A 12,435-nucleotide genomic window follows, 5' to 3' on the forward strand; every position below is an offset into this window, starting at 1 on the left:
AGCTTGGTACTTAGTAAAACCCCTCTCAAACCCGCCTCAAACCTACTTTTTGCAGGCAAGAGGACACCTATTGTATTGAGAGAACTTTCTGGCCAAAGAAACAAAACAAACCAATACTGAAGGCATATGCATTCCATGTCGAAAACATGAAACGAAATCGATTATGAAAATAATGGACGTTGTTTTGCTAAGAGGTTTAGCTGTTTCATTTAATGGTTAACCTCAAACCACAACAAATATATATTTTATTAAAGGATGTTGAAAGTCACGAAGAGGACAGATTATTGTCCAACCTTCGGAGAGCACTAGTATGAACTAATTACTTAACTTTCATAGTGAGAAGGCTAAACGACATGACAAGGTAAGAAGGTACTACTGTCAGTTCATGAACGCACAGTCGCCCGCCACATACTGTAATTGGTTGATGAGGGTGGGTAGGTCGTGCGAACCTTGCTCGTGTATGCTGGCAGGAACTGGGAGGGAGAGACAGAAAAGTGAGAGTGAAAAAAAAGAAGAGGGTAAAACTAAAGACTCCCCTTCAGGCATCTGAGAACAAGTCTGAACTATTTGCTGTTGCTGCTTTGACTCAGCCCAGTAAGCCAGTGAGATTGCATGACTGAAAGACAAATACCCTACTTTATCATGGGCCAGGCTCCTTCAACATGCTTCGCTAAAAGGCTAGCCTAATACAATACGCAGTGTGTCGCCCTACCACAGGCTCAGTACTGAGGAAACTGGCTTAAAGAGCGGTGGGAAAGAGGAAAGATTTATTGTGGCTACCCACTTCTACTGCAAACCCCACTTTTGCCGGAAAGGTTGAACGGAGGGCGACGTTGGATTAACGGTATGCAACAAGTGAAAAGGTGAGTGAAGCAGCAGTTTGTCGGTCCATCGGAGAGTTTAAGGGGTAGCCAGGTAGCCTACCAGAGGACGTGAGTGGTGTGAGTACGCGTCCGGCTTCAGGGGGCCTCGCCCAGTGTCACGACTGATGAGAGTCTGAGGGAATTACTGATTTATTGGTTTAATTGAAGAGGAATTGCTGGAATGCTTGTGCATTAAGAAAACATGCAGGGGACTCGTGCAGTCCTCTTAGAAGTTTACTATTAATATAGGGACCATTTGCAATTATTTACATTTGACATTTTTAAGTAGGCCTATCGCATAAATATGCTAATCAGAATACTTGCGCCTGTGTGGGTCAACGTTAAGAAAATCGAGCCACCTGTCCGAGCTTATCGGAGTCCCTAGGTTAACATACCATAGTGGATGGGCATTAGCCTGTGTTCACAAAACTAGCAAAATAGTTAGGGTTTGTCATTTGGATTGAAAGATGTACTGTACCTCCAACATCCCCATATTCATGTCAATCATTCCCAGCACCTTACTGAGACTGCCTAAAGCAATGTATAAAGGCAAGACTGTACATAACCACTCTTTCCTTGAGACTTTTAGGACATAACTAGTTTTAGTAATTATTAAGAAAAACAGAGTTACATGTTTGCAGTGAAACACTTTATGTGAGATTGACCAGATTAAAGGTCAACATGTCAATGTTTTCTGAAATGTAAGAAAGGCAGATAACTAGAATTCTAAAACACCTAGTTAATTAGACTTTATAATCTAGAGGGTAAGAGACACAGTCAGCATACCAAAGTTGTTTCAGATGCACCTGTTGGGTATAAAGATAATTATTCATAATGCAGCTTTTTGCATTACATGTTTAAAGTATGTGATCTGACTTGCCAATGTGTTTTTGAACATTAATTTATTTATTGATGACCTCAGAAGAACTTAACATGCAGCGTAACACTTCTGACTAATTTAGGAAGCCTTCTGTCCTCAATTGACCTCAGTTGATCTAGGTTACATTTACATTTAGTCATTTAGCAGACACTCTTATCCAGAGCGACTTACAGTAAGTACAGGGACATTCCCAGAAGCAAGTAGGGTGAAGTGCCTTGCCCAAGGACACATTTTTCACGGCCGGGAATCGAACCGGCAACCACCTGACCCCCCTAATGGCAGTGTGAGCCACAGTTGGATCTCTGGGTTGTTCCCATCAGAATATACCACAAGCACAATTTCAGCTTGTAGGACAATCACAAAGTGGAATTTAACAGTTTACGCATATCCTGATTTACTAGCCTGCCAATCAAGGTTGTGCAGAAGTCAGGCTAGTTGATGACTGGTAGATTTAACATCAGATATGGGTAATGACACCCCTCTTCCCTGCCTTCCACAATGAAGGGGTCTGGCTATCTTCATCTTCGCCTAATCATTTCCTAAATCTCATGGTATTTCCTTCACATTTCACCATCACCTTCTCTCTACTTTTCATCCTCATCCTTTTTCCTTGTAGTTCTACTTCTACTTCAGGCTGTAATTTCCATCTGTGGGGTGCTGCTTTAGTTTCTAGATTGATATGGAGTCTGGACCGCTACCACATGTATCATGTGTGGACTGCTGCTGTTGGTTACAGTGTGTTTGATGTGGGGTTTTTCTCTGCTAATCCACTGCTCTCAATGAAGCTTTGGAGAACTTTAGTGGAATTGATTTGTCACATTCCTTTATTGTATTTTGGAAGTCAATGGGTCAGTGGAAGTTCTGACTGTTGTGAGACTGGCTGCTGGTCTGTTGGTTTCCACCTGTGTCTGTGGAAAACGGCTCATGCTCTGCAGCTGGGATATGATGTCTGTTTATTGTTTATTTTTTAAACTGTGCAACCTGTATATTAGAGAGAAACACTAATTTTGTCCAAATAGTTAAAAATCTTCAAGATCGTAGAGTCACTGTCCTCCTTCCGCATCCCATAATGCTCTGATTTGCACTCAAAAAGGTCACAAGACATTCAGACAGACAATCAATCAACACGGCGTCCCGTCTGGTGTTTAGTTTGGCTGATAAGAGAGTGGCCATGACCCAGCAAGGCAATAGAGCACTTCAGACTGGGATGAGATGTGCTGCACTGGCCCTGGGGGATGGAGGTCACAGTGTCAATGACTCAGAATAGCCAGGGACTGGAGATGATTCTTTACTTCTGCAACCCAGAGAGGGTCAAATGCTGTATTCATCTGTAACACCGGAAGTACAGAGAACCCCTCTTTTCTGCCCATGTGTGGTAGTGTTAGGTTCGATAAATCTAAATGACCCCCCACAGCCACTTAAATGTCATGCTGAGGGAGCCTGGTTTTTAGACAAAAAGCTGCTCTGTCACAGGGCACCAGCAGCAGTCACCCCTGGGGAGAATGGCATCTTTCCTAGGCTAGTGCTGACAGAACTCAATGTTCACTGAAGACGTTCATTATGGTGCTACTGTACTTTTGTAACTTCTCTATTTTTCTCCCCGTTGTCTTCCCTCACACACACTCACCCACTCTGTCTCCCTCCCTCTCTTCCTTTTCTTTCTGTTTTTGGTTCTTTCTCTGTCTCTTTCTCTCGTTCTCTGACTTCCTGTCTTTTTCACATTGTTCTCTCTGTCGGTCTCTTTCCGTCTCTGTCTCCAACCTTGTAAACTGGATGTTCTACTTCCATCTAAATCCCAGTGGGTGTGTCGATACCACTAAGACAATTATTGTACCCTTTCAAAAAATGCCCCCCCCCCCCGGAATGTGCTCAGTATAGACTTGTTATTGGTGTCCCTAGATAATAACGTGCTAAAAAGAGAAAACTCATGAAATTGCTCTTTTGGAGGACTCCAAAGCTTTTGCTTTGTCTTAATATGATTGAAAATAATGAGTTTTTATCATCTGACAAGTACTGCCTCACTGTATTCGAGGTGAAGGGGGATGTGAAAGGATGGAAGAAAAGACTGAGAGGAAATCAGTGACAGACAGAGAGAGAAGGGTAAGGACAATCCTCAATGCATTGTGCGTGATTTTTACTTACTCAGTTGCAGTATTTAGAGTGCGTCCCGAAATTGTGTGTAGTCGTTAATGCTCAGTGGTAACTGCCGGCTCGTAAAGAGCCTTTAAACAGGCTGTGGTCAATCTCTGGTCTCACAGCCTGGATCTAGTGATTTAAGTAAGACAACAAGAATATGTGTACATACAACCAAGGGACATAACACGAAAACTGAGATTCAGTTCTCTGCTATCGAGCAATTAAAGATCATTTTCTAGGACTGTCAGTCGGTCTTCTGCTGTCAGGCAGCACAGGGTTCCATGTGGGCTTCCATTTGGTACACATTAGAGTTAGTGTGAGTGGTCTATGTCATGAGGAAGGCTGTGTGTTTTGGAGGAAGGTTCAGTAATGTCCGCTCTGTGGTTCATGAATCATACAATGGGAACAAACATTTTGTAAAGGCATTTACGAGTTTCTGTCCTGAAAGCAGCTCTGAAGTGGTTGTTGACTTCAACTCTGCTGTCCTTTACATAAACCCAGGAGCAGATAAAGGGGCATACATGGTTTTAAGCTTATTCTTCAGCTTCTTTTTTTTCATACATTTCCTGTTAGTTAATTAAGTTGTGACAACTAGTCGTTTTGTTGAGAGCCAAGACAAATAATGGCGATATGTCTGTACCTGGAGTCTATTAAAGGGTCAACCTAGGGGTCAAAAAGTGAGAGTGTATGTGTTTGTGTGTATGTTTGCATGTCATGACTTTGATAGGTAGGCATTTGGCAACATCCCCCCTCCCCTTTTAAAATAAATAAATGTCTGAATGTATATGTTCACTCATTGGTCTTGATACCATACTGTATGTGTAGATTGATTGTATGTATACAGTATGTGCTACACACAAATGCAAGACTACTTCCAATAGCTCCTCCATATAAATATTTTGGAGTGTTTCTTGTTGAAGTGTGTTGAGTATGACCCTAGCCTGTAGGGGAAGGAGTGCACTGCCACAAGCAGTCAGACAGACTGGACACTTCTGTAGGGGAAGGAGTGCACTGCCACAAGCAGTCAGACAGACTGGACACTTCTGTAGGGGAAGGAGTGCACTGCCACAAGCAGTCAGACAGACTGGACACTTCTGTAGGGGAAGGAGTGCACTGCCACAAGCAGTCAGACAGACTGGACACTTCTGTAGGGGAAGGAGTGCACTGCCACAAGCAGTCAGACAGGCTGGACACTTCTGTAGGGGAAGGAGTGCACTGCCACAAGCAGTCAGACAGACTGGACACTTCTGGGAGCAGGCCTCTGCAGCACATCATGCTAAATACTCACAGCTGGGGCTGAAAGGTTCCTTTGTTGATTTACAATACAGACCTAAACATGCTGAGAGCCACTGTCGAAGACTATGCCTTGCATCTGAATAACGTGCAGCGTCTGATTCATTTAGAGTATGGCCATTTTTTTTTATTTATAATTTGTTGTGACATAAACTTTTTCTGCCTCTTAAATCAGAGCTGGTTTCCACTCTTTGTGGTCTGTAAACCTGTCAGGTTAGCATCTGGTAGCTATTTGCAATAGCTCATTTGTTGAGGATCACCTTGTTTTCATTCATGGCATTGCATATGTATCAAGGTTGACATGGTAGCAATGAGCTTCTGATGGAACCCTAATGGGGTAAACTAGTCACTTTGATCATTTGACCTGAATCCTTGATAATGAGGATCCGTCTATTCATTGTTTGTTTCTGTATAGTTGTATAACTAACTTTGAGATCAGTTCTCCATTCAGATGGACACCAGTTTTTGTGTGTTGATTCACACAGTTGCCCTGTGAGCTGGTGTTGGCTGTGATCAAGTGTGGCGTGACGGGTCATGGGTCTGTGCTGTATGGAATGTGTGTGAGTCTACAGGAGATAGACCAGCTACACTGTACCTGGACACCTTCCCATACTCACAGACACACCCATGTACACACTTTGATTGTAAAAAGTGTGACCAGTGTGTGTGTGTGTGTGTCCAGGTTATGAAGATGTGGAGCTGGATTTTCATCCTGGTGGTCGGGCTGTCGTTGGTGCCCCAGGCGGAAACTCAAGGTAGGGAACCATGACGACAGTAGCTCTCTGCTGTGCTGATACTCAGCTCTAAATCCTCAACAGCTCACTCTCCTGCTCGGTGTGTTCTCTTTGTGGGTGTGTGCACATGTGTGTGTGTGCACATGTGTGTGTGTTTGAGCAGGCAGGTGTAATAATGTGGTAGCAGCAGACCTGGTGTTCTTGGTGGACGGTTCGTCCAGTATCGGTCGAAGCAACTTTGTCCAGGTGAGGGGCTTCATGGCCAGCATCGTCAAGCCCTTCGCCAGCCTGGTCAGCCAGTCAGGAGTCCGCTTCGGGGGAGTGCAGTACAGCGATGTCGCCAGGTCAGACACAGCACACACACATGCTCACTACTGTACAGTACTGTTGTTAAACATGAACCACTGATGAACATTTCACAACATGTTTCGAACAATGTCAATGACTATGTCTGCCTGCTGGCTTGGCACAAATACAGATGGCATGTCCAATTTTTGGAACTGCTTCTTTTGGGGCTTTAACTCTGGTGTCAGATTTTGTACTGTATTTCACTATCATGCTGAAACTGTTGTTTTGCTAAAGCTCAGGTTGTGAAGCTGTGTGTGCTGGTTTGTGTCTGGTCTGACAGGGTGGAGTTTACCTTTTCCACCTACCTGAATGGCACCGAGCTGGTCAACGCGGTGGAGAACCTCAACTACAAAGGAGGCAGCACCCACACTGGGGCTGGACTCAAATTTGTTGCTGACAATTTCTTCAACCCCTCGTCTATCAGGGATGTTCCCAAGGTTAGAGAAGGTTAACAAGGGGCCCGGAGAGTCATGGGTGTTCCGCCCATTCCAAAGATTACAGGTTCCAGTGCTCATGTGTTCTCTTGGTGTCCTTACCGTCTGTGTCTTCTATCTCCCCCTCTGTCTCTCCCCCTTCCCTCTCCCGGTTTCTCCTTCCGTTTCCCTCTCCATGTCCTCCTCTGTCTCTCCCTCGGTATGTTTCCCTCCCTGTCTCTCCACCCGTCTGTCCTTCTGTTTCTCCTTCTGTCTCTCCTCCTGCCTCTGCCTCTCTCTCTCTATCCCTTTCCCTCAGATCACTATACTGATCACAGATGGAAAGTCTCAGGACAGCGTGCAAGAACCAGCCCAGAAGCTACGAAGTCTGGGAGTGGATGTCATCGCAGTGGGTAGGTGTCTGTTCGAGAGGATGTTATGACAGTATGTGTGTCTGTCTTTGTGTGTGTGCGCGTTACCCTGTGTGTTCTGTCTGTGTTTGCGTTGCTGTGTGTGTACTGTGTAGTACAGTATTTATCTCTTGCTCTCAGGTATAAAGAGCGCAGATAAGGCTGAGTTGGCTCTCATCGCCTCCCCGCCAATTGCTGACTACACCTTCTATGTGGGAGAGTTCAGGCTCCTGAGTACTCTGTTTTCTTTGGTGGGACCACGCGTGTGTTCCAGTGCAGGGGGCGTCTACGCTAGTGATGGTAACCCTCACACACACACTCAACACTCACACACACACTCACAACACATACAGCATACAGAACATATCACATCAGGACCCCCTGTCTCTGTCATGTCCGTCACCAGTCTGACCTCCTCTCTCTGTCTGTCTCTGTGTCTCTCTGTGTCTCTCTGTCACCATCTCTATCTTTGTCTCGATCCCTCTGTTTTCTTGGCAGAGGCCTTCTCTGGTCCATCCAACCTCCAGTTCTCCGGCCAGACCACTGATTCACTGAGGTTCACTTGGAGTCCTGCAGGCGGGCCTGTGACTGGCTACTTGGTGCAGTACACACCTCTATCCGGTCTGGGTCAGCCAATCACAGCCGAGCTCCGTCAGGTTGGTGCACAGCAAATTTTTCATGTTGTTTTATGAATTGGCACCAGCAACTGGCTGATGTAACCCAGATTCTTATGGGCTATTTGCACTTTGGAAATAAGAGCTCTAGAAAGAATCTGACTGACAGAAGAGAGAGGGAGATGGATTGAGGCTTTTATTTTTTCAATTTATGACACAACATACTGTTGGCAGAGGAATGCACCAACATGTCTACAGGGTGGATCTGGATTATAATTTAGCTGCTCCTCAAAATTAAACCTTGGCTCAGACAAGACTGAAATTCCCTCTAGGAGTCTTGATATGCCAACAGATCAGTCACCAATCCCAATTGAAGACCATGCCAAAAGATTGCTGTGTTTTACACCAGCCGCTCTAGATTTCTGCTTGATGATGGAAGTCTGAGTCATGTATACAACTACACCTGAACTAGAACTAGACCTGTGATTTCCAGCATGGGTCCCCTTGAATTATTTAGAATTTACAGTATGGCACCAGAAATCTCCTTCAACATTTTCTGATTTGTGTTTAAAAGGTATTGAAGAGATGATGTTTTTGTGTGGCTGTTCAGGAGACTGTCTCTGCAAGCCAGAGGAGCTTTCTGGCACGGGAACTAAAGTCTGGAACAGACTACCTGGTGACCATCATCGCCCAGTACCCCAACAGTGTGGGCGAGCCTGTGTCTGCTAAGCAGCGCACCAGTGAGTCACACACACACACGTAAACACTCACACAGATTCTGCACACACCACAGAAGATAGAACAGGAAAAAAGACTTGTGGGAAGGTGGGTGGGTGGGGATACTAGGAAAGAGACCCGTAATAACCATCATTACAGAAAACCACCTTCCTCATCATTGCTTCTCTGACCCTCCTCCTCTCCCCTCCTCCCTTTCATCCTTCTCTCTCAGGGTCCCTACCAGGGGTGTCCAGCTTTCGTCTTCTCCGGGCAGGCTTCCTCTCTCTGTCTCTGGCCTGGGATGCCCCTTCCTCTTCCATACAGGGATACAGGCTCACCTACGGACCGCGAGGTCAGACACACACACACACACAAACACACAACCACTACAGCAGATATTATTCACAGTCAGTCACATCGTCTCTAAAATCAATGGCAACGGATTTCCTGTCATCCAATGAAAACTCACACAAGTCCTTTTGTCTGATAGGACAATAGGAAAGGAAAGATAGTTCACCCTCTGGTGGCAAGTTTAATACTTAATTTTCATGGTGAAGAAAAGACTTCTGCAGCCCTCCAGGCATCAGAGAGGAGTTTATTACCCAGTCATTACCTCCAACAGCATTATACATCTTTGTAGACGACAAAAAGTCTTCTTTAATGGTATTTGGCTGCAGCTCGAGATGCATGATCACAGACAGGGTGTGTCTGATACTGGAACGCTGCTCTAAACACTGGGACTTTACGTAGATAAAAGATGAAGGATACGTGTGTGTGTGTGAAAAACACACCCCGGGGATTGGTATTAGCCCCACCTGGTTTTACAAAGCTGATGTGGCAGTGTGGCATCTCTCCTCTCAGGGTTGGTCTAACACGGAGCACACACACCCACACAGGGATTTTTTCAGAAGTGTGTATTTGTTTTAAATGGGTCGTGTGTGTATTTCGTCAAGTCGAGGGAGATGTTTGTACCTGTTTCTCTGCCTCCCGTTTTCAACAGCTGCATGCCTATCACGTAGAGACAGAGAGGCAGACACACAGTGAGCCTGATGCCCATTACTTCAGGCCACACATTCCTGTTGTGCTGGAGGAGGGCTTGGCACAGGACAGGGATTGAGGACACTTAGGAACACACGCACAGAAAACAGAACATTGAACGCGTGTACCACAAACACATCACAGATGTTTTTCAGTCAAAACATAAACATAGAAACGTCTGGCATTGCTGAGTTTTTCTCAGGTCAGTCGTGAGTCACCACGACTGACTACTGCGATTGGCTGGTTTTGGGACCGCAGGTCAGCCAGCAGCTCAGTTATTGGAGCAGAGTCTGTCAGCTGACTCCACCTCTGTCACCCTGGAGAGGCTCCTGCCCAACACGGAATACGTCCTCACCCTACACCCGCTCTTCCCTCGGAACTCTGCCTCCCCGGCCACCCTCACCGCACGCACATGTGAGTACTGACTGTCCTGCACCCCTACTGCAGTAACTGACTGTCAACCAACCCTGCATGAAACGATTACACTGCAAGACTGCCCCCTGCTGGTGGTGATTCCAACTGCAGTGACTGAGGGGAGGGCTGTTGTCTGACTCCTGTCATGGGTTGTAAACTCTGTCATTTTACAATGGCTAGATATTTTGTTTGCGTGTGTGTGTTGCTTGTGCAGTGCGTCTTGAGGCGGTGCAGCAGTTGTCGGTAGAGACTGTGTCACAGCAGAGTGTCCGTGTGCAGTGGCAAGGAGTCCGAGGAGTCAGGGCCTACCGCCTGGTCTGGGGACCATTAACTGGTGAGGACTGGGACGCTGACTCACTTCTGTTACAACGTGTTCTCTGTAGACACACAGTCGAATAAAAAAACATCAAATAATCCGACATCTTTTTCGATTTAACTTCCTGTTTGATGTTGCACCATTTTCTATCTTTCTTCCTCTCTCTCTCTCTCTCTCTCTCTCTCTCTCTCTCTCTCTCTCTCTCTCTCTCTCTCTCTCTCTCTCATCTGTCTTTCCCCTTCTCCTCTCTTGTGGTCTGTTCTCTGCGTGTGTCCCAGGTCGTGACGTTCAGTCTGTGGAGCTTCCTGGTGACAGGGAGGCTCACACGCTCCTCCGCCTGCAGGCAGACACGGAGTACATCGTCACCGTCATCGCTCTGTATGACTCAGACACAGAGGGCGACGCGGCCACTGCTCGCTTCAAGATAGGTGTGGGTCAAGAGTCTCACTTCAACGTCGTCACTCACGCGCAGACACACACAGATGCACACGCTCAGACACACACACTCACACATTCTTAGTCACTGTAGCCCATAATAACAATCTTGACCAGACATCTTTCTGAAATATCAAATGCACTTTAGAAAATTGAACCACTTTGAAAAGATTACAGAAACAGTCATCCAGTCTCTGATTATGTTCTGCCTTTCGTAGTTCCTTCCATTTGTGGATGAATAAAGTCTGTGAAAACTTCCTTGAAGGAAGTTTCCTTCTTATTGCTGTGTCCAAACAACTGGTGTTGAGATGGAGACAGGGAGAGGGCTATTGTTGGCACTCTTTGCTCTCCAAACAAATGCACAAGTTTACACATGTTTGATGACTAATTCAGTTAGGATGTCTTGAGTTCAATGAAACCTTTGGTTTACGTTTGGACTGATTTGTTCCCAGAGGCCTTGTCTACGCTTGTGGGTAAAGATGGACATGAAAGAACAGAGGTTGATCATTTAGAGTAATTAGACACCCCTGTCTGTACAGTAGTTTGAGCAGCAAAAACCAGAGTGTGAGGTGACATAGTTGATCATATGAGTTGATGTTAAGCATTCTGAGTGGACAGGACTGTTTCGTGTGTGTGTGTCTCAGAACGTCAGGAGCAACAGGTCTTAAGAGCAGCCCCCACCGGCCCCTCCACCATCCGCCTCACCTGGAACCTCATCCCCTCTGCCAGGGGCTATCGCCTGGAGTGGAGGGATGCAAGAGGTCAGGCACACACACACACACTCGTAAACAAGTGTTGGACAGTATGTGTATAATTTGGCACTGTGCCTGCTGACTTCACGTCATTAGAAGGCTCTATGATGATGACAGAGATGTCCAGATGGTTCACCTACTCCTACCACGAGACAAACATACCTGTAATTCTCTTTGGAGGTTCCTGTGTGTGATGATGTGTGATGGAGGTTCCTGTGTGTGATGATGTGTGATGGAGGTTCCTGTGTGTGAGGATGTGTGATGGAGGTTCACATGTGTGATGATGTGTGATGGAGGTTCACGTGTGTGATGATGTGTGATGGAGGTTCCTGTGTGTGATGATGTGTGATGGAGGTTCACATGTGTGATGATGTGTGATGGAGGTTCACGTGTGTGATGATGTGTGATGGAGGTTCCTGTGTGTGATGATGTGTGATGGAGGTTCCTGTGTGTGATGATGTGTGATGGAGGTTCACGTGTGTGATGATGTGTGATGGAGGTTCCTGTGTGTGATGATGTGTGATGGAGGTTCCTGTGTGTGATGATGTGTGATGGAGGTTCCTGTGTGTGATGATGTGTGATGGAGGTTCCTGTGTGTGATGATGTGTGATGGAGGTTCCTGTGTGTCGTAGAGGGCCGTGTCCAAAGCCGCTCCTTCTCCAGGAGCACGACCAGCTATGAGCTGACACAACTGCAGCCCAGCACCGAGTACACCATCACCCTCTTCACCCAGTACGAGGGCCGCGAGGAGGCCACGCCCGTTTTTAACAACAAAGGTCAGCTTTACCCGCTGGAATAAAGCTGTGGTCTGAAAATATGCACATTTCCCCATGTTTACATGGGCCCATATATGTGTTTGCTTTTTATGCTGTGGACTGTTTTGTGTTTCTGGTGGACTCCCCTCAGCAGAGCAGCCTGTGGGGAAGGTGTCTGAGCTGAGGGTGGTGGAGACCCTGGGCAGCACCGTCAGACTGGGCTGGACCGGGGTGGCTGGAGCCACACAGTACCGGATCCTCATCGTCAACCCTGAAGGTACAGCAAGGCCCACCGATCCGGTTGGACCATCTGAAAA

The 12,435-nt window shown here is 46.3% G+C and overlaps 1 protein-coding gene across 1 annotated transcript in view; it reads left to right on the top strand.

Annotated features, from left to right (window-relative positions):
* Positions 1-574: 574 nt before the first annotated feature.
* Positions 575-12,435, top strand: part of col7a1 (collagen, type VII, alpha 1) — a 41,047-nt gene continuing 29,186 nt past the window's right edge. Inside the window, exons 1-15 of the mRNA XM_062465170.1 lie at positions 575-863; positions 5,855-5,927; positions 6,070-6,250; positions 6,535-6,691; positions 6,987-7,080; positions 7,219-7,377; positions 7,576-7,733; positions 8,302-8,431; positions 8,641-8,760; positions 9,705-9,860; positions 10,075-10,194; positions 10,455-10,604; positions 11,256-11,372; positions 11,996-12,139; positions 12,270-12,395. Of these exons, the coding sequence (XP_062321154.1) occupies positions 5,858-5,927; positions 6,070-6,250; positions 6,535-6,691; positions 6,987-7,080; positions 7,219-7,377; positions 7,576-7,733; positions 8,302-8,431; positions 8,641-8,760; positions 9,705-9,860; positions 10,075-10,194; positions 10,455-10,604; positions 11,256-11,372; positions 11,996-12,139; positions 12,270-12,395 (1,882 nt within the window). The 5' untranslated portion in view covers positions 575-863; positions 5,855-5,857. The remainder of the gene's footprint in view (positions 864-5,854; positions 5,928-6,069; positions 6,251-6,534; positions 6,692-6,986; positions 7,081-7,218; positions 7,378-7,575; positions 7,734-8,301; positions 8,432-8,640; positions 8,761-9,704; positions 9,861-10,074; positions 10,195-10,454; positions 10,605-11,255; positions 11,373-11,995; positions 12,140-12,269; positions 12,396-12,435) is intronic.

Source organism: Osmerus eperlanus, chromosome 1, assembly GCF_963692335.1.
Source record: "Osmerus eperlanus chromosome 1, fOsmEpe2.1, whole genome shotgun sequence".
NCBI classification, from domain to species: Eukaryota; Metazoa; Chordata; class Actinopteri; order Osmeriformes; family Osmeridae; genus Osmerus; species Osmerus eperlanus.